The sequence below is a fragment of the Panulirus ornatus genome, chromosome 3, assembly GCF_036320965.1.
Source record: "Panulirus ornatus isolate Po-2019 chromosome 3, ASM3632096v1, whole genome shotgun sequence".
Classification (NCBI taxonomy): Eukaryota; Metazoa; Arthropoda; class Malacostraca; order Decapoda; family Palinuridae; genus Panulirus; species Panulirus ornatus.
In genome coordinates this window covers 6,769,713-6,790,552 of record NC_092226.1, presented here as the reverse complement: position 1 = coordinate 6,790,552, position 20,840 = coordinate 6,769,713, and the positions used below count along the sequence as shown (strand labels likewise).

Genomic DNA, 20,840 nt, shown 5'->3' with positions numbered 1-20,840 from the left:
GTTATACATATTTTTTTTCTTAAACTTGTGTATGGAGTGTGTACGTTTACTGTGGTCTCCTTGCCTGTCCCATCCATTCGCATCTTTTTATGCTGCAGAATTACTACTACTTGTATATAACAATTTTTTTTTCATTAATTTCACGCTACATCCTGTGGTTGCTGTGTCCCTACATCTTACGAAGAACTGTTCGCTATCCACTTCATCGATCTGGTTGACCAACTTGAACGTTATGACCAGGTCACCCGTCACTCTTCTTTCTTCCGGAGTGGGCTGATTTGAATCCTCTATCCTCTCCCTGTAACTCCGTTCTCTTAATTCTAGTATGATTTTTGTTGCCCTTCTCTGTGCTTCTTTGAGCGCGGTGACCAAACGTGAGAAGCATATTCTAGGTTTGGCCTTGTGTAGGATGCGAATAGTTGGCTGAATATTCCCGTATCAGAAAACTTAAATGCATTCCTGATATTTGCCAGCAGACATTTGGTCTCCTTGCCTATTTTTCTACCTGTCTGCTGATCTCGGGAACCTTGGTTCGACTCTCGGGCGCGCAGTGGTAGGATTGCTTAGAATTGATGTGCATGTGAGCGTGATATGGTCTCGTGCATAGATTACTATTACTATTTTGTGTGTTACTGGGAGAGAAGAGTTTTATGTTCGTGTTGCCCCGTCTCCTAACCTTGCGTATATGTACCATGTCTTTAATCTTACGTACACACACACACACACACACACACACACACACACACACACACACACACACCAGCTTGAGCCAAGTAGCCAGTCATCGAGGATGAACACCAGGGTTCGATGTAAGCCGACTGTCATGCCCGGGATTCCAAACCATGTGGGCGTGATCCATGGTCAGTAACGCTAACCACTACTCCATGGAGGCCCGTCCTCGGGATCAGGGGTTGGGGGGGGGGGGGACCTGGAGATGTAGATAACAGTCCCATCGGTGGTCTAGTCGTACGCTAACCGTTTGCTGTTCTAGGTAGCCTGGGTTCGGCTCTCGGTCGTTGGTAATGCCACATACAAATCTGTCTCTTTCTTTAAAAATCTCTCACACATTAAAGCAAATGCCTGATGAACACATCCTCTACCACTCCTGAAACCATAGTGTTTTCCCCAATTTGAGGCACTATACTTGCTTTCACTCCCTCAGTCAACCCTCTCTCCCTTACAACATACCAGGTACACTCACCTTTGTCCCCCTTGTCTTTATAATTGGCCCTATATGCACCCACCAGCTCTCAGGCATCTCATCATGATCCATACATACACTGAAAATCCAGACAAACCAATCATCACCACAGTCACTCCCTTTCTTGATAAATTCAACTGCGATACCATCCACTCCAGCCGCCCTGCCACATTCCATCTTACACAAGGTTTTCCTCACCTCTTTTCTATTCACCAAACTACACACTCCACGACCCTCTCACTTTGCATACCACCCTAACCCAAACACCCTACATCTATGTGCCAGTCTGTCATCAGACACATTCATCAATTCTTCAAAATACTAATTCCCTCCCTTCATCACTTAAAGCTGGATAAAACTTTGGTACAAGTGATCACCGACAAATTACATTAGAGATCGCTTTCAACACTGTATATTGTTTGGTCAACACGACATTCGCGAAAAAAAATGATATCCGAATTTGAACGTGCAAATTTTCGATGATCTCTGCATTGCTCTTGGCAGACAACCGTGGGATATGGTCGATGAAAACGGCGCAAACATAGCTTGGAAAGCTTTAGTAAAACTTTCGAAGTAGTAGAGGGAACATACGTGCCCATTCGTAGTAGACGGTCGATTTCCAAAACGAAGCCAAGGTGGTGGAACGATGAGATATATATAAAAAAAAAAAAAAGAGTGCCTCTTGTCTAAGAAAGGAGCTGATAAGGAACCCAGAGACTAACTACCAGCATGATAGAGTAAGTTACGTGAATTTGCACAGACAACGTAAGAAAGTTATCCGACAAAACAAATGTCATTATGAAGCGCATATTGCTGAACATAGCAAAAAGAAACCCGAGTGCGTTTTACAGTCACGTTAGAAGCCAGAGAGTCATTACCCAATCCATAGGTCCATTAATTACGACGACGACTTGGTCCAAGACAACAAGATCATGTCAGAAATATCTAAAGACCATTTTCATTTTCTTTTTGGCATCTGTATTTACGAACGATGAACACAACCCATGTCCCGAATTCTGGTCCCCTGATGAGAGAAACTGAAAGAGGCGGAAAATGAGGTGGTTAAGTCCTTGAATGTCCCTTTTTAAGTAAGTCAACTTGCTGGGGGAGGAGTTCCAAATGAATGGAAGGTTGCCAATAGAACACCTATAATATATATATATATATATATATATATATATATATATATATATATATATATATATATATATATTGTCCCTGGGGATAGGGGATTAAGAATACTTCCCACGTATACCCTGCGTGTCGTAGAAGGCGACTAAAAGGGGAGGGAGCGGGGGGCTGGAAATCCTCCCCTCTCGTTTTTTTTTTTTTTTTAATTTTCCAAAAGAAGGAACAGAGGGGGCCAGGTGAGGATATTCCAAAAAAGGCCCAGTCCTCTGTTCTTAACGCTACCTCGCTAACGCGGGAAATGGCGAATAGTTTAAAAAAATTGGAAAAAAAAAAGGGAAATTTTGAAAAAAAAAAGGGGGGGGGGGAAAAATTTTTTTTTTTCCCCAAACCAAAAAAAAAATTTTTTTTAAAAAAAAAATTTTTTTTTGGGGGTTTTGGGGCCCCCATAAAATTAAAAAAAAAAGGGGCCCGGGAAAAACAAAAAATTTTTTAAAAAAAAAAAATTTTTTAAAAAAAAAAAAAATTTTTTTAAAAATTTTTTGGGGGGGTTTTAAAAAATTTTTTTAAAAAGGTTTGGGGGAAAAAAAAAGGGGGGAAATTTTTAAAAATTTTTTTTGGGGGGGGGGTTTTTTCCCCCCAAAAATTTTTTTTTGGGGGTTGGGGGGGGTTAAAGGGGGGAAAAAGGGGAAAATTTAAATTTTTTTTTTAAAAGGGGCCTTGGGGGGGTTTTTTTTGGGGGAAAGGGGGGGGGTTTTTTAAAAAAAATTTTTTTTTTTTTTTTAAAAAAAAAAAAATTTTAAATTTTAAAAACCCGGGGTTTGGGGGGGGGCCCCTTTTTTTGGGGGGGAAAGGGGGGGGGGGGGGGGGGTTTTTTTTTTTTTTTTTTAAAAAAAGGAAAAGGGGGGGGGAAATTTCCCCCCCTTTTTTCCCTTTTTTGGGGGAAAATTTTTTTTAAAAAGAAAAAAAAAAAAATTTTTTTTTTTTTAAAAAATTTTTTTTTAAAAAAAAAAAAAAAAAAAAAATTTTTAAATTTTTTTAAAGGGAAGGTTTTAAGGGGGGTTTGGGTTTTAAAAAATTTTTTTGGGTTTGGGGGTTTTAAAAAAAGGGGGGGTTTTTTAAAAAAATTTTTAAAAAAAATTTTGGGAAAGGGAAAAAAAAAAAATTTTTTCCGGGGGAAAAAAAAGGGGAAGGGGGGGGGGAAAAGAAAAGGGTTTTTAAAAAAAAAGGTTTTTTTTTTTAAAAAAAAAGGGGAATAAAAAAATTTAAAAGGGAAATTTTTGGGGAAAAAAGGGGGGGGGGCCCCCTTTTTTTTTGGGGTTTTTTGGGGGGGGGGCCCAAAAAAAAATTTATTTTTTTTTTTTCCCATTTTTTTTGGGGGGGGGCCTTTTTTCTTTTTCCATTCCTTTACCCCCCGGGGGGAAAAAACCCAAAAAAAAAAAAAAAAAATTTTTAATTTATATTTATTTTTTAATATATATATAAAATTTTTTTTTATATTTATCTTTCTTTTTTTTTCCCTACTATTCGCCATTTCCCGCATTAGCGAGGGGGAAAAAAGGGTGGGCCTTTGGGGGAAAAACCCCCCCCCCCCTTTCTTTTTTTTTGGAAAAAAAAAAAAAAAAAAAAGGGGGGTTCCAGCCCCCCGCTCCCTTTCCCCTTTTTGTCGCCTTCTACGGGGCACGCGGGAATTTGTGGGAAGTATTCTTTTCCCCTATCCCCCGGGATATATATATTTTTATATATTATTATATATTTTTATAAAAAATTTATTTATTTATTTATTTAAAAATTTATATGTGTGTGTGTGTTTTGTGTGTGGGGTTTTGGGTTTTTTGTGTGTTTTGTGTGTTTTGTGGGGTTTTATCTTGCCCCTTTTTTCATTTAAAAGGCCCTAGCCGTTCAGGCTCGGGCAATTTTCATGAAAAAAAATGGAGATTTAAACCCCAAACCAGCCGGATGGGGAAAATGGCTCGGGCCCCGGAAGGCACTGAGCACTCCAGTATCAGCTTCCGTGGGGCCTGCATCAGGGTTTGGGGGGCGCGTTTTTGGGGCGAAGGGGGTTAATTTTTATTATATATTTTTATAAAATATTTTTATATTATATTTATATATTTTAAAATATATATATTTTTTATATTTTTTTAAAGAAGCTTGTAGTAAAAAAAAAAAAAAAATGCATATACCTATGCGGGGGGTGTGTGTTCCGATCCATTTGGGGGCCCCCATGTACCCAGAGTAGTGTCGTTACTGACGCCTTGAGGGAAAACGGTGGTTTCCGGGGCAAGGGCGGTGGTAGCGGTTCGAGATGCCTTTATATTATTTTTGGGTTTCCCCTTCTTGCGTGTGGCGCCCAAAGCGGGGCGAAAAAAAAGGGGGGGAGGGGGGAGAAAGGGAGGGGTGGTGGGGCCTCTTTTGTTAAAATCCCTCTCGGCGTCATGTACAAAGGTACCGGCCCCCAGAACTCCCCAATCCGGAAAAAAAAACAACCCCCTCCCCAAAACAAAAACACACACACACACACAAAAGGCCTCTCCGTGTGAGGTGCAAAATCTGCACTTTTTGTTAAAAGGGGGGAGGGCCCGGGAGGTGAATTTTGCTCTTTCGATACGTCGCTGGTGGTGATTTTTTCGAGTGAGATAGGGGAGAAATGGGTTCCTGGGGTTTTGGTGAAATTTTGTTTGTAATGAGAAATTTGAGATTAAATGTGAATAAAAGCAAAGTTTATTAGGTTTAGAAAGGTAGAGGGACAGGTTAGTTTGTGGGTGTGAGTTTTGAATGAACAAATCTTGGAGAAATTGTAGGGTTTTTTATGGCTGGGAGTGGACATGACAGCTCATGAAACCATGGGAGCTGGAATATGTCATAGGGTGGGTAATGAGGCGAAGGTCCTGGTAACATTGAGGGGTGTATGGAGAGATCACTGTCTGGGGGTTAAATATCAGTATGTTTGATGGTATAGTGGTCCCGACGGTGTTGTGCGCATGCGAAGCCTGGGTTCGGAAATGAAATCTTTTAGGGCAGTTTGGTATGAGGAAGGTCGATCAAGTAAAATGAATGACAAGGTAAGAGCGACGTGTGGCAATAAGAGAGGTATGGTTCAGACTGCTGAAGGTGTGCTGAAATGGTTGGGACATTTGGAGAGAATGAGTGAGGAATGGTTGACAAAGAGGTTATAAGTGTGGCCAGAGGTAGAAGGAGCAAGGCGAAAGGGGGAATCAAACTGGAAGGATGACGTAAGAATGATTTTGTGCACTCGGGGCCTAAACATGCAGGAAGGTGTGAGGCATGAACGGGATACGTTGAATTAAAGGGTGTGGTACACAGGGGGGGCGATGTGCTGAGTGGGATGAACCAGGGCATATGAAGCATTCAAGGTTCTAGAAAACACGGGGAAAGGTTTGCTGGGCTATGGCTTCGGTGCATTACACATGACAGAATGGATATGAGGGAATGAGGACACTTTTCGTCTGTTCTTGGCGCTACCTTGCTAACGCGGAAAGGCGAACAAGTATGGGATATGTATATATATATATAGATATATATATATATATTTTTTTTTTTTTTTTTTTTTTTTTATACTTTGTCGCTGTCTCCCGCGTTTGCGAGGTAGCGCAAGGAAACAGACGAAAGAAATGGCCCAACCCTCCCCATACACATGTACATACACACGTCACACACGCAATATACATACCTACACAGCTTTCCATGGTTTACCCCAGGACGCTTCACATGCCTTGATTCAATCCACTGACAGCACGTCAACCCCTGTATACCACATCGCTCCAATTCACTCTATACCTTGCCTCCTTACACCCTCCTGCAAATGGTTCAGTAGGCCCCACGATCACACAAAATCCTTTTCACTCCATCCTTTCCACCTCCCAATTAGGTCCTCCCTCTTCTCACTCGTTCCCTCGCACCCTCCGACACATATATCCTCTTGGTCAATCTTTCCTCACTCATTCTCTCCATGTGCCCAAACCATTTCAAAACACCCTCTTCTGCTTCTCTCAACCACGCTCTTTTTATTTCCACACTCTCTCATACCCTTACGTTACTTACTCGATCAAACACCTCACACCACACATTGTCCTCCAACATCTCATTTCCAGCACATTCCATCCTCCTGCGCACAAAACTCTATCCATAGCCCACGCCTCGCAAACCATACAACATTGTTGGAACTACTATTCCTTCACAAAACATACCCATTTTTGCTTTCCGGGATAATGTTCTCGACTTCCACACATTTTTCAAGGCTCCCAAAATTTTCGCCCCTCCCCCACCCTATGATCCACTTCCCCGTTTTTTTTCTTCCATGGTCCATCCGCTGACAGAGCCACTCCCAGATATCTAAAACACTTCCACTTCCTCCAGTTTTTCTCCATTCAAACTCACCTCCCCATTGACTTGACCCCCTCAACCTACTGGTACCTAATACCCTTGCTCCTTATTCACATTTACTCTTAACTTCTTCGTCCACACGCTTTACCAAACTCGTCACTCAGCTTCTGCAGTTTCTCACATGAATCCCCACCAGCGCTGTAAATCATCAGCGAACAACAACTGACTCACTTCCCAAGCTCTCTCATCCCAACAGACCTCATACTTGCCCCTCTTTCCAAGACTCTTGCATTTACCTCCCTAACAACCCATCCATAAACAAATTAACAACAACCAAGGAGACATCACAACAGCCCCTGCCGCAAAACCTACAGTTCACTGAGAACCAATCACTTTCCTCTCTCCTACACGTTACACAAGCCTTCCATCCTCGATAAAAACTTTTCACTGCTTCTAACAACTTGCCTCCCACACCATATATTCTTAATACCATATATATATATATAAATATATATATATATATATTGATGGAAGGACAAATACAAAACACAGGTGGATTCGAACCCAGATTTTGTAAGTTAATCCTTTGGTAACCGTCGGCTACCCGGCCACTCGTAGGTTAAAAACAGCAAAGGGCTACCGCTGTTTTTCCCTTGTATTCCCAGTAACTCGACAGTTTGTATTTCAATCTCAACGCACACAAATTTCCCTATGATGTCAACTTATGGTTATCAAATGATTAATTTACAAAATCTGGGTCATTTTCCTTTCCTCTGCTGGTGCCCGTAATTCCTCCTTAACATCTTTTGGTGAACGGACGGTGAATGTGAGGGGTGCAGACGTAGACATAAGGTACCCACACCCAACTCACCATCCCGTCCAGTTAGCTAAGGAATACGGGGCACCATTTTAAAATCAACGGCTGGTCGTGCATTATTGTTGTACACCACATTTTGTATCATAGTCGAAACTTTTTTTTTTTTTTACTTATGATTCATCCTTATGGGGAAAAGGAGTGATTTATTTATACTAATTTCTCTTTATCTTTTCAGGTATAGACTTCAAGCAAAAAATAATCAACCTGGATGGCGTTCCTATAAGGTTACAAATATGATACGTACCTCCCAGGGCATGAGAGAGAGAGGAGAGAGAGAGAGAGAGAGGAGAGAGAGAGAGAGAGAGAGAGAGAGGAGAGAGAGAGAGAGAGTGAGAGTACCTCGGTGGCTAAATACATTTTACTGCACTTGGCCACACCATTGATCTCCATTGCCGTGTATGATTATATTATGTTGAAGTCTGATCTGCAGCTATATTATTATTATTATTATTTTTTTCTTACCAAGGAAGAGATGCATTTCCCATGTTTAACTCATTTTATTCATTTATCTCTATTGTACTTGACGGAATCATCAACAAATGTGTGCCGTGTGCAAGAGAAGATTGGTTGGTTCAGAGATGTTATTGAGATCGAACTATGCTATGTAACCATGAGACCATGATAGGTGAAGCAGCCGTGGAATTAAAGTAAGTTAGGAAGCTTCGGAACCGAACTTGACTAGGTATCCGTGGAACGGAAAAAAGGGTAGGTAGCCATGCAGCGTACTAGGCTACGCAGCCATGGGACAGAACAAGTTAGGCAGCCGTGGAACCGTACGTAGACTCGGCTAAGCAACCGTGGAACCAGACTAGGCTACGCAGTCATGGGACAGTGGGACCGTATTGGGCTGGGCAGCTGTGAATACATTATATCAATCCTATTTTTCTCCGGGATTCCATAAAGGACATCGTAGAAATTTCGTAAAGTCATAGCTACTAGTTTAGATGAAAGGAAGTGGATATAGCAGGTTTTAACCCTTTATTATTATTAATGTGCCAACGCCATTGTATTAATGATTCTTTAAGAAGGGGGACGGTCTTTGAGCGAGACAGTGTTACTATCCCCCTGAGCATATATATATATATATATATATATATATATATATATATATATATATATATATATATATATATATATATATATTGTCCCTGGGGATAGGGGATTAAGAATACTTCCCACGTATACCCTGCGTGTCGTAGAAGGCGACTAAAAGGGGAGGGAGCGGGGGGCTGGAAATCCTCCCCTCTCGTTTTTTTTTTTTTTTTAATTTTCCAAAAGAAGGAACAGAGGGGGCCAGGTGAGGATATTCCAAAAAAGGCCCAGTCCTCTGTTCTTAACGCTACCTCGCTAACGCGGGAAATGGCGAATAGTTTAAAAGAAAGAAGAAAGAATATATATATATATATATATATATATATATATATATATATATATATATATATATATATATATATATACATATTCCAAGGGTAATAAGTCACTACCCAGGAGTTATCGTCCAATTAGCTTAACGTCTGTAGTTGGGAAACTTATGGAAACCATCATTCGAGACAAGAGTTGTAAACCATTTAGAAGGACCACTGCCTCTTAATATACAATTTTCGGCAACTGGACAAGATGCAAATGCCTTGTTTATTCATGATGGAAATAATGACCATTGAATTGACTAGACTTGTTAGCGCGAATTCAGTTACAACCTGTAACTCCTTGATCAAGAGAAATATCGTTTGAATCTTCCCTCACTGAATACAGATAGAACTGTCACATGAACATCAGTAAAGGTCTTTAGAATCTGGATAGCTTTGTCGTAAACAGAATTTGTAAACGGTTCTCTGTCGTGACCACATAGTAAATTTTATGCCACGCATGTTGCCAGACCCGAAAACCACAAACGTATATATGTACCAACAGCATCGTATCTTCGCCTCATTTATGATATATTTACTGGCTCTTCTGAATCTTCTGTCTCATTCCTTTATCTCTCATGAAGATCTAAAGATGTCATTTACACAAAAGTGCGCTCGGGACAACGTATTTAATATATATATATATATATATATATATATATATATATATATATCTTTCTTTTTCTTTCATACTATTCGCCATTTCCCGCATTAGCGAGGTAGCGTTAAGAACAGAGGACTGGGCCTTTGAGGGAATATCCGCATCTGGCCCCCTTCTCTGTTCCTTCTTTGAGAAAAACAAAAAAAAAAAAGAGGGGAGGATTTCCAGCCCCCCGCTCCCTTCCCTTGTAGTCGCCTCCTACGACACGCAGGGAATACGTGGGAAGTATTCTTTCTCCCCTATCCCCAGGGATATATATATATATATATATATATATATATATATATATATATATATATATATATATATATATATATATATATATGTGTGTGTGTGTGTGTGTGTGTGTGTGTGTGTGTGTGTGTGTGTGGATCTATCTCTGACCCATTTTACATCAAGAGCCGTAGCCGTTCAGGCTCGGGCAATCCTCATGAAACTCATGAGAGATATAACCCAAGCCAGCCGGATGGGAATATGGCTCGCCCCAGGAAGGCACTGAGCACTCCAGTATCAGCTCTCCGTGGGGCCTGCATCAGGGTGGGAGCGCGATTTCGGACGCAGGAGTATATATATATATATATATATATATATATATATACATATATATATATATATATATATATATATATATATATATATATATATATATTTCATGAAGCTTGTAGTAAAAAAAAAAAAAAAGATGCATCATACCTATGCGGCGGGTGTGTGTTCCGATCGCATTTGGGGGCCTCTCATCGTACCCGAGAGTAGTGTCGTTACTGACGCCTTGAGAAGACGAGTGGTTATCCAGGGGCAAGGGCGGTGGTAGCGGTTCGAGATGCCTGATACTTACTTTGGTTGCCGCTTCTTGCGTGCTGGCGCCAGGGACGGACGAAGAAAGGGGGAGGGGGTAGAAAGGGAGGGGTGGTGGGGCCTCATTCGTTCACATCCACTCTCGAGCTGTCATGTACAACGGTACCGGCACCAGAACTCCCCATCCGGATACAGACCCCCTCTCCTACACACACACACACACACACACACAGGCCTCTCCGTGTGAGGTGCAAGTCTGCACTCTGTTAAAAGGGTGGAGGCCTGGGAGGTGAATCAGCTCTTTCGATACGTCGCTGGTGGCTGATTATTCGAGTGAGATAGGGCAGAAATGGGTTCCTGGGTTTAGGTGAATTGTGTTTGTAATGAGAAATTCGAGATTAAATGTGAATAAAAGCAAAGTTTATTAGGTTTAGAAAGGTAGAGGGACAGGTTAGTTTGTGGGTGTGAGTTTGAATGAACAAATCTTGGAGAAATTGTAGGGTTTTTTATGGCTGGGAGTGGACATGACAGCTCATGAAACCATGGGAGCTGGAATATGTCATAGGGTGGGTAATGAGGCGAAGGTCCTGGTAACATTGAGGGGTGTATGGAGAGATCACTGTCTGGGGGTTAAATATCAGTATGTTTGATGGTATAGTGGTCCCGACGGTGTTGTGCGCATGCGAAGCCTGGGTTCGGAAATGAAATCTTTTAGGGCAGTTTGGTATGAGGAAGGTCGATCAAGTAAAATGAATGACAAGGTAAGAGCGACGTGTGGCAATAAGAGAGGTATGGTTCAGACTGCTGAAGGTGTGCTGAAATGGTTGGGACATTTGGAGAGAATGAGTGAGGAATGGTTGACAAAGAGGTTATAAGTGTGGCCAGAGGTAGAAGGAGCAAGGCGAAAGGGGGAATCAAACTGGAAGGATGACGTAAGAATGATTTTGTGCACTCGGGGCCTAAACATGCAGGAAGGTGTGAGGCATGAACGGGATACGTTGAATTAAAGGGGTGTGGTACACAGGGGGGGCGATGTGCTGAGTGGGATGAACCAGGGCATATGAAGCATTCAAGGTTCTAGAAACACGGGAAAGGTTTGCTGGGCTATGGCTTCGGTGCATTACACATGACAGAATGGATATGAGGGAATGAGGACACTTTTCGTCTGTTCTTGGCGCTACCTTGCTAACGCGGAAACGGCGAACAAGTATGGGATATGTATATATATATATATATATATATATATTTTTTTTTTTTTTTTTTTTTTTTATACTTTGTCGCTGTCTCCCGCGTTTGCGAGGTAGCGCAAGGAAACAGACGAAAGAAATGGCCCAACCCTCCCCATACACATGTACATACACACGTCCACACACGCAAATATACATACCTACACAGCTTTCCATGGTTTACCCCGGACGCTTCACATGCCTTGATTCAATCCACTGACAGCACGTCAACCCCTGTATACCACATCGCTCCAACTCACTCTATTCCTTGCCCTCCTTTCACCCTCCTGCATGTTCAGGCCCCGATCACACAAAATCCTTTTCACTCCATCTTTCCACCTCCAATTTGGTCTCCCTCTTCTCCTCGTTCCCTCCACCTCCGACACATATATCCTCTTGGTCAATCTTTCCTCACTCATTCTCTCCATGTGCCCAAACCATTTCAAAACACCCTCTTCTGCTCTCTCAACCACGCTCTTTTTATTTCCACACATCTCTCTTACCCTTACGTTACTTACTCGATCAAACCACCTCACACCACACATTGTCCTCAAACATCTCATTTCCAGCACATCCATCCTCCTGCGCACAACTCTATCCATAGCCCACGCCTCGCAACCATACAACATTGTTGGAACTACTATTCCTTCAAACATACCCATTTTTGCTTTCCGGGATAATGTTCTCGACTTCCACACATTTTTCAAGGCTCCCAAAATTTTCGCCCCCTCCCCCACCCTATGATCCACTTCCGCTTCCATGGTTCCATCCGCTGACAGATCCACTCCCAGATATCTAAAACACTTCACTTCCTCCAGTTTTTCTCCATTCAAACTCACCTCCCAATTGACTTGACCCTCAACCCTACTGTACCTAATAACCTTGCTCTTATTCACATTTACTCTTAACTTTCTTCTTCCACACACTTTACCAAACTCCGTCACCAGCTTCTGCAGTTTCTCACATGAATCCGCCACCAGCGCTGTATCATCAGCGAACAACAACTGACTCACTTCCCAAGCTCTCTCATCCCCAACAGACCTCATACTTGCCCCTCTTTCCAAGACTCTTGCATTTACCTCCCTAACAACCCCATCCATAAACAAATTAAACAACCATGGAGACATCACACACCCCTGCCGCAAACCTACATTCACTGAGAACCAATCACTTTCCTCTCTTCCTACACGTACACATGCCTTACATCCTCGATAAAAACTTTTCACTGCTTCTAACAACTTGCCTCCCACACCATATATTCTTAATACCATATATATATATATATATATATATATATATATATATATATTGATGGAAGGACAAATACAAAACACAGGTGGATTCGAACCCAGATTTTGTAAGTTAATCCTTTGGTAACCGTCCGGCTACCCCGGCCACTCGTAGGTTAAAACACAGCCAATGGCTACCCGCTGTTTTTCCCTTGTATTCCCAGTCACACGACAGTTTGTATTCATCTCAACGCACACAAATTTCCCTATGATGTCAACTTATGGTTATCAAATGATTAATTTACAAAATCTGGGTCATTTTCCTTTCCTCTGCTGGTGCCCGTAATTCCTCCTTAACATCTTTTGGTGAACGGACGGTGAATGTGAGGGGTGGCAGACGTAGACAGAAGGTACCACCCAACTCACCATCCCGTCCAGTTAGCTAAGGAATACGGGGCACCATTTTAAAATCAACGGCTGGTCGTGCATTATTGTTGTACACCACATTTTGTAATCATAGTCGAAACATTTTTTTTTTTTTTTTACTTATGATTCATCCTTATGGGGAAAAGGAGTGATTTATTTATACGAATTTCTCTTTATCTTTTCAGGTATAGACTTCAAGCAAAAAATAATCAACCTGGATGGCGTTCCTATAAGGTTACAAATATGGTACGTACCTCCCAGGCATGAGAGAGAGAGAGAGAGAGAGAGAGAGAGAGAGAGAGAGAGAGAGAGAGAGAGAGAGAGAGAGAGTGAGAGTACCTCGGTGGCTAAAGACATTTTACTGCACTTGGCCACACCATTGATCTCCATTGTCGTGTATGATTATATTATGTTGAAGTCTGATCTGCAGCTATATTATTATTATTATTATTTTTTTCTTACCAAGGAAAGAGATGCATTTCCCATGTTTAACCTCATTTTATTCATTTATCTCTATTGTACTTGACGGAATCATCAACAAATGTGTGCCGTGTGCAAGAGAAGATTGGTTGGTTCAGAGATGTTATTTGAGATCGAACTATGCTATGTAACCATGAGACCATGATAGTGAAGGCAGCCGTGGAATTAAAGTAAGTTAGGAAGCTTCGGAACCGAACTTGACTAGGTATCCGTGGAACGGAAAAAGGGTAGGTAGCCATGCAGCCGTACTAGGCTACGCAGCCATGGGACAGAACAATGTTAGGCAGCCGTGGAACCGTACGTAGACTCGGCTAAGCAACCGTGGAACCAGACTAGGCTACGCAGTCATGGGACAGTGGGACCGTATTGGGCTGGGCAGCTGTGAATACATTATATCAATCCTATTTTTCTCCGGGATTCCATAAAGGACATCGTAGAAATTTCGTAAAGTCATAGCTACTAGTTTAGATGAAAGGAAGTGGATATAGCAGGTTTTTAACCCTTTATTATTATTAATGTGCCAACGCCATTGTATTAATGATTCTTTAAGAAGGGGGACGGTCTTTGAGCGAGACAGTGTTACTATCCCCCTGAGCACAACCTTTCGAGATGATCATGGCCAGACATCAGACATCATACTTCAAGGGTCGCCCCTCCGTTATGCCGAGGGGTCGTAACCGTCCAAAAGGGGTTTCAAACAGGGTCAACTACCCCTTCACTGCGTGTCCAAGCACCCAAGCCAGGTTAATGGTATTAACAAAATAAATATATTTCATTACCAATATTACCCGGACTTCCTTTCCGTCCGTATCCAATGAGCTGACAGCTTTAAGCGCCAACCTGGAATAAGAAATAAATTTTTTGTTTATATTTCGAGTCTATGCTATATTATATATATATATATATATATATATATATATATATATATATATATATATATATATATATATATATATCCCTGGGGATAGGGGATGAAGAATACTTCCCACGTATTCCCTGCGTGTCGTAGAAGGCGACTAAAAGGGGAGGGAGCAGGAGGCTGGAAATCCTTCCCTCTCTTTTTTTTTTTTTTTTTAATTTTCCAAAAGAAGGAACAGAGGGGGGCCAGGTGAGGATATTCCACAAAGGCCCAGTCCTCTGTTCTTAACGCTACCTCGCTAATGCGGGAAATGGCGGATAGTTTAAAAGAAAAAAAAAGAAATATATATATATATATATATATATATATATATATATATATATATATATATATATATATATATATATATATATACTAGTCAAAAAAAAAACAAAATATACATGCATTGTTTATTGTTTAGCAAGTAGAGCCTAGAGGTAACTGGGGCCGGCCCTGTCTCTACTTACCTACTTAGACAACAAGCATTGCCCGGTAAATGCGGCCACTTGATTGGCTGAACGCCGGTGAATACGGTCATATAATTGGCTGATTTTCGATGACTGCAGTCGCTTCATTAGGTAAATGAATTTACCAGATGTCACTAAATACCTTTGATCGGCGCCCCGTTGTTTTTGCGTCTCGTTAGTCTTGCCAACACATTTATTTTTTTTTCTATAGCTCTTTCGTCGTATTATTTAACCCGTGCAATTTTCACATGAACAACTGCCGTGATGGCATTGCCAGATGACTTTTGATTTCTATCGCTAAAACTGTCCAATTTTCTGAGCTGATTCATCGGGTACGACCTGTCTTTTCTGTAGGTGAGAAACGAGGGACCAGTTTAAACTGGAGGGAACATTCGTTAGACCATAACTCAGTCTCAGTGTCTTTGCTGCCACTTCGCTTATTGGAGGTATTAAGATATTTGTTGGAAAAATGAATCGTGTTATTACATCTCAGTCCATCAGAGGCTGGTTCGCTAAGGGTCTGAAACATGATAAATAATACAGTGACCTTCCGCTGGTACCAGTCTGACAACATAATTGGATGTACTGTCTTCCACATATACACATGTAAGTTTCTCGGCCAAGTTAAGAACACGTCTGCTGGCCATTATGAATCGCTTGGTTCGCTAACTATTGCTGAAGTAGCCGTAAACAATTTGTTATTGTTTTTCCTCTCTTGTTCAGTTTGTGAACTGGGGTCTTAAAAAAGTGGTGAATTGCTTTATTCCAGTTACTGTCAATGCCGTTGACCCCAAATACTATATCGAGGAACAAAAGGGACGTGGCTTATTAAGAAATCAGTTTGCATATGTAATCATTACGAGTTGGTGATTGACCAATTAGCACACAGCTTTTAGACTGCAGCTCCATATTCAGCATGACAAACAGCAGTTAATGATGGGGCTTTAAAGAAAATCTAAATTCTCTAAAAATAGACGAGAAACAATTCAGGTGATAAAGAGTTTCTCTGGGCCACAATATCTCGTACGATAATTTGATAAAGATAAATTTTCTCTTAAAAAGGAATATAATGGAAGTTGGCAAATAGTAGGGTAATAATGATATACTTTACTTTTTGTTTGAGCTGTAAATGTTTTTTTTTTTTTTACTCCAAATGGGATAATAACTAGTTTATTCCTAATAATTAAAAAAAGATCGTCTTATCTAAAACTATTAAGATACATGTGACGAATTAAGCCATTGATTAGCATCTGTAATTACTCCGAAGGATGATAATTAGATAATGAGGAGATTTATACCATATATAACCTATATCCTTCTCATTCATAATGCTGAAAAGTAGTTATAATTAAATGGGAAATTCTGATTTTTACAGAAATCAGAAAATTAAAATACTTTTATTATTTGGAAGAGGGATATATATATATATATATATATATATATATATATATATATATATATATATATATATATATATGTATGTATGTATGTATGTATGTATGTATATATATTCCTTCCTTTTTTCTGGGGGAAAATGATTAGAAGAAAGATCTAGGAATATCTATTTTATTGATAGCCTTGTCTTTCGTGCATGGATGGCCAGGACCACATCTTGGTGCAACTGATGAAGAAATAGATTAAGAAATGTTGTGTATCCGGGTTAGAGATACTTCATAAACGGACTTAAATCTATTCTTATCCATAATATGATGTGATAAGATTTTAGAGAACCACTGACTTTGAATGATCCAGATATTTTTTTTTCAGTTTCTAGATATTTTTTTTTTCTTTTCACTTTTTCAATTAAGGAAAAAGATATTCTTTGGCTTGGTTTGATTCCATTTCCCACGGATTTGAGTTCCTTATATCATACCAGATTATATTTTCTTTCATGCCAGTTCACACTATCTATGAAGTATTTCTGAGGAACGACAGTAACCAAGAAATTGGTTAGCTTGTGTGATTACAGCCCCCCAGGGACTGAAGACATGGCGTAGATTACAGAACAACCTGTAGACCCCCCAGCTCTGTATTTAAGATGACGAGCGCCGCAGATGAATCTTGAAATAGATCTATATTATGTATATATATATATAGATAGATAGATAGATAGATAGAGAGAGAGAGAGAGAGAGAGAGAGAGAGAGAGAGAGAGAGAGAGAGAGGTATTTTTTTTTCTGTTAAAGTCAAAAGTATGTAATGATTTGTTTAGTATCATATAGATCTTTGTCCAGAGACGAGAGCTTATGATTGATTCAAAGACCTGAAGTATGTCTGTGAGTAGTCGGAGGTCCGTAGCATATCAGGGGAACAGAATTAAAGCGATGGTTAATGATATGTCAGGTACAGTTACAGACTCCTAGCTAGGCTCCAGAATCATTTCAGACTCCTAAGCCCCAAAATCTCTAATGGGGTGTTTTTTTTTTTTTTTATTGAAAAGAAGTTGGATCTTTTGGCAGAAGTAAGGGGCCAGACTCCTTCAACGGATAGAGCATTAATCTTGGCGGATGGGCAAACGAACCACCATCGTCAGAGAAGCATTCTCCAAATGGGTTGAGATCCTTTATCCTCAAATGCAGAGGGAGGGTTAAGAGAGAAGGAAGAGTGTGGTTCAGTAACAGATGTCAGAATGCATAGGAGTTTTGAGATGTGCTGTGGGAAAAAGAAAGAAATATACACCAGAAGAAAAAGATAGATATTTCAAGGTTCTTCTAGAGGATCAAAGCTATTTCTATTTCAATTGTGAGAAAGAAAATGATGATGGCGTTTACCACCTTCCATATTCATAAAAGTGTTATCTTAAGAACTTAGTCTCTGAATGATAATTTGCCGTTGATAGAACATTAACTCAGTGGCCTGTTTATAATTACCCTCATGGTTGATAGATGTGATACGTGTATCAGAATTATAGCTATTGAAAAAAAGAACCTAAATTTTGAAAGAAGAAAATGGCTTTTTGATGGTTCATTATCCAAGGAATGAGAGATTTACTAGATCGCTGTGATCTACTGAACAAATAAAAAAAAAACCCCACTTGAATTGTTTGACACCATCAAAGAGTCTACAACAGTTAACAAAAACAATGGATGACAAGAATATTGCTCAGAAGACTAACGACCTCAAACTATCAGCCTGAAACGTTGTGTTAAAAAAAAGAAAGAAAGAAAGAAAGAAAGAAAGAAAATGGATTGACCACAACGCTCGACACAAAAACTCGGACGACCTCTTCACAAACATGAGTGGCAGAAGACTAATCCCCCCCTGCCCCCCTGGACGCGTAAGTTAATGTTCAAGTCATCATCATGAGAATGGCACACAGCTCATTATTCTGACATTGTTGGTGACCGTGTGTCTGACCATTACCGGTTACAATACATATAGTTCATGTCACCTTACCTAGTGCCAAACTGCATGGACGAATGCTAACACTGAAAAATAAAAATGATAAGAAACCCACTTGATATCTGGTACTGAAATCACAAATCCTTAGAAATGTAAGGACAAAATACTTGACACTAATCTCACAATAGGGATGAAACTTTTTTTTTTTTCTGGTGATAGAGACAATATTGCCTCCACGGGATTGATAAAACATTTACGCCACAAAGAAAAATGAGTGAAAATGGATCTAGATTGCAGCCACTCATGAAATGATGATTTGAGTATATCAATGGCACTGCGTTTCCCGCCACCCTGACTCATAGTCCCTTTTTGCATCATACCCACTTATCCACCAAAGAAACTAATCGTTTGTACAGTCTTCACCTTCAACAGATCGACAATGCCCAGTGCTTCTGAACACATAAAGAAACTCCTGACTGAAAATGATAATAGCCTTGTCGAAAAGTACTGACGGCTCCTTCAGATCTGCCACAGGAAGAGAGCTTGGACGCCTAGTTATTGTGTGATCCAGTCCAACGGTGTTATAGTAGAGAAAAATACCCTATAGGACTGCTACCCTACAGACTGAAGTGTCAGCCATACTCATTCAGTTTTGAGTTTTGCAGAAACCACAACTACAGACATTGTCATCATCTGTTAGTTCTTAGTCTCCGCTGTTTGCCTTTGAAAACTCCTGAGATCAAAATATAACATGGTTGTTTACAGAGCCACATACAAATATGCGAGCATTATCGATTTCGCCTCCCTGGAGATTTTGTTCACAGGAATTGTAAAATTTGTGGACATTGAAACACTGTTTCAGATAATGAAAAGAAGAAGAAGAATAGAAATGACACAGCGCCGACATAAGTCACAAACTGTCGCTGTCATCATGCGTTGGAGCAACCGACCTGACCTCTACTTAGGATGAACCGTCTACCAAGTTCAGTCAGGCCACCAGTTCAGAGCTTACGACTTCTTTAGAGTGTCATTTCTGGATGACATTACAAAGCTTTGAGGGTTAGGTATGTACATTACCAGCTCTGCAAACGATGGCATGAAGGATATTGTTAATGATAAGATACCAGAAATTTTGAGATTATTATTATTTTTGTATCTGGTAGCACATGTGATGAACCAATTTGTAGCAATTTATGTCATAATCTCTGGCCTTTTTTGTGACCTATATAATTCCCTTGCGCCACAGCTTACATTATGAGCCTGGACAAAACACTAGCCTAGCTTGGCGAGATGAGAACAGCAAAATCTAATAATCAATAAAGGTCGCCTTTACAGTCGAGCGGTAGTGTGAGTGGTGTAACAACATGGAACGGTGTTCTGAGAGATTGCGGCAGAAGCCTTGGGTTGACATGTGTGAATAAAGCAGAAAAAAAAAGAAGCAAGAATTGTTTTTAGTGACGCGAGGAAACCCGTAGCTTACGCGCAGCTCAGGGGGTCAAGGGAGAAGCCTAATCTTCGACCGTAATTGCCTCCGTCCGTCAAGCAGTAAATTCGTGCCATTCGGAAAGAAGGAGCAGCTCTTTCTTTCCTTTTTGACATTACAAAAGTTAGGCTTTGAAGTGTCTAGCTCATAGTGTGGGAAACATACAAGGAGGGGTATACACAACTGCTCCGTCTTCGGTCCTCTACTTAGCTAGTTCAGGATTTAGAGAAGGTTAGTCGATAAAAGTAATTTGCATAAGAATTCCACATTAGTGAGTTTTCGCTTCCCAAAGAATCACCGTTCCTCAACCTCCCGTTGGTGATGGTCGTTGCTAAGTCTGGAGGAACAAATGACAGACTGGTTGTGGCCATTTCCCTATAATTTCCATCTGGAGTCGCCATACAGTTGTTTATTGAACTCAGCTGTGGACTCAGAATGAAGTCAACCAATTACCACTGATTCTGGTGAGTGATGAACTGTGGAATATTTATGAAAATCTCGTTATCCACCGTTTCGACACGACAGATCAACTCTTGGGAATACACATTGATCCAGTCGTTAAAGGTTAGCTCAAAGCCCAGGCCTGTCATACCAGAGGGCCCTAACACCGTACCGTCGTCTTTGAGTCGTACCGTCGTGTTCAAGGGTCGTGCCGTCGTGCTTAAGGGTCGTACAGTCGTACTTGTGGGGTTAAGCTGTGCTCAGATGGGTGCGTATTGCTGAATAATCCAAGAATAGTCCACGCGCGTATCAAGAAAATTCGATTGGCAAGTATGTATAAGGAGGGAAGGACTGGCGGCGATTGGGTTACTTTCATTATTTCAGATGTTCATATGAAGTTTATATTCCTTGACTGTCTAGAAGGCTACCGTTA

At 40.6% G+C, this 20,840-nt stretch overlaps 1 protein-coding gene across 1 annotated transcript in view; it reads left to right on the top strand.

Annotated features, from left to right (window-relative positions):
* Positions 1-20,840, top strand: part of RabX4 (RAS oncogene family member RabX4) — a 128,074-nt gene that overhangs the window by 63,307 nt on the left and 43,927 nt on the right. Inside the window, exon 2 of the mRNA XM_071683227.1 lies at positions 13,482-13,542. Within this exon, the coding sequence (XP_071539328.1) occupies positions 13,482-13,542 (61 nt within the window). The remainder of the gene's footprint in view (positions 1-13,481; positions 13,543-20,840) is intronic.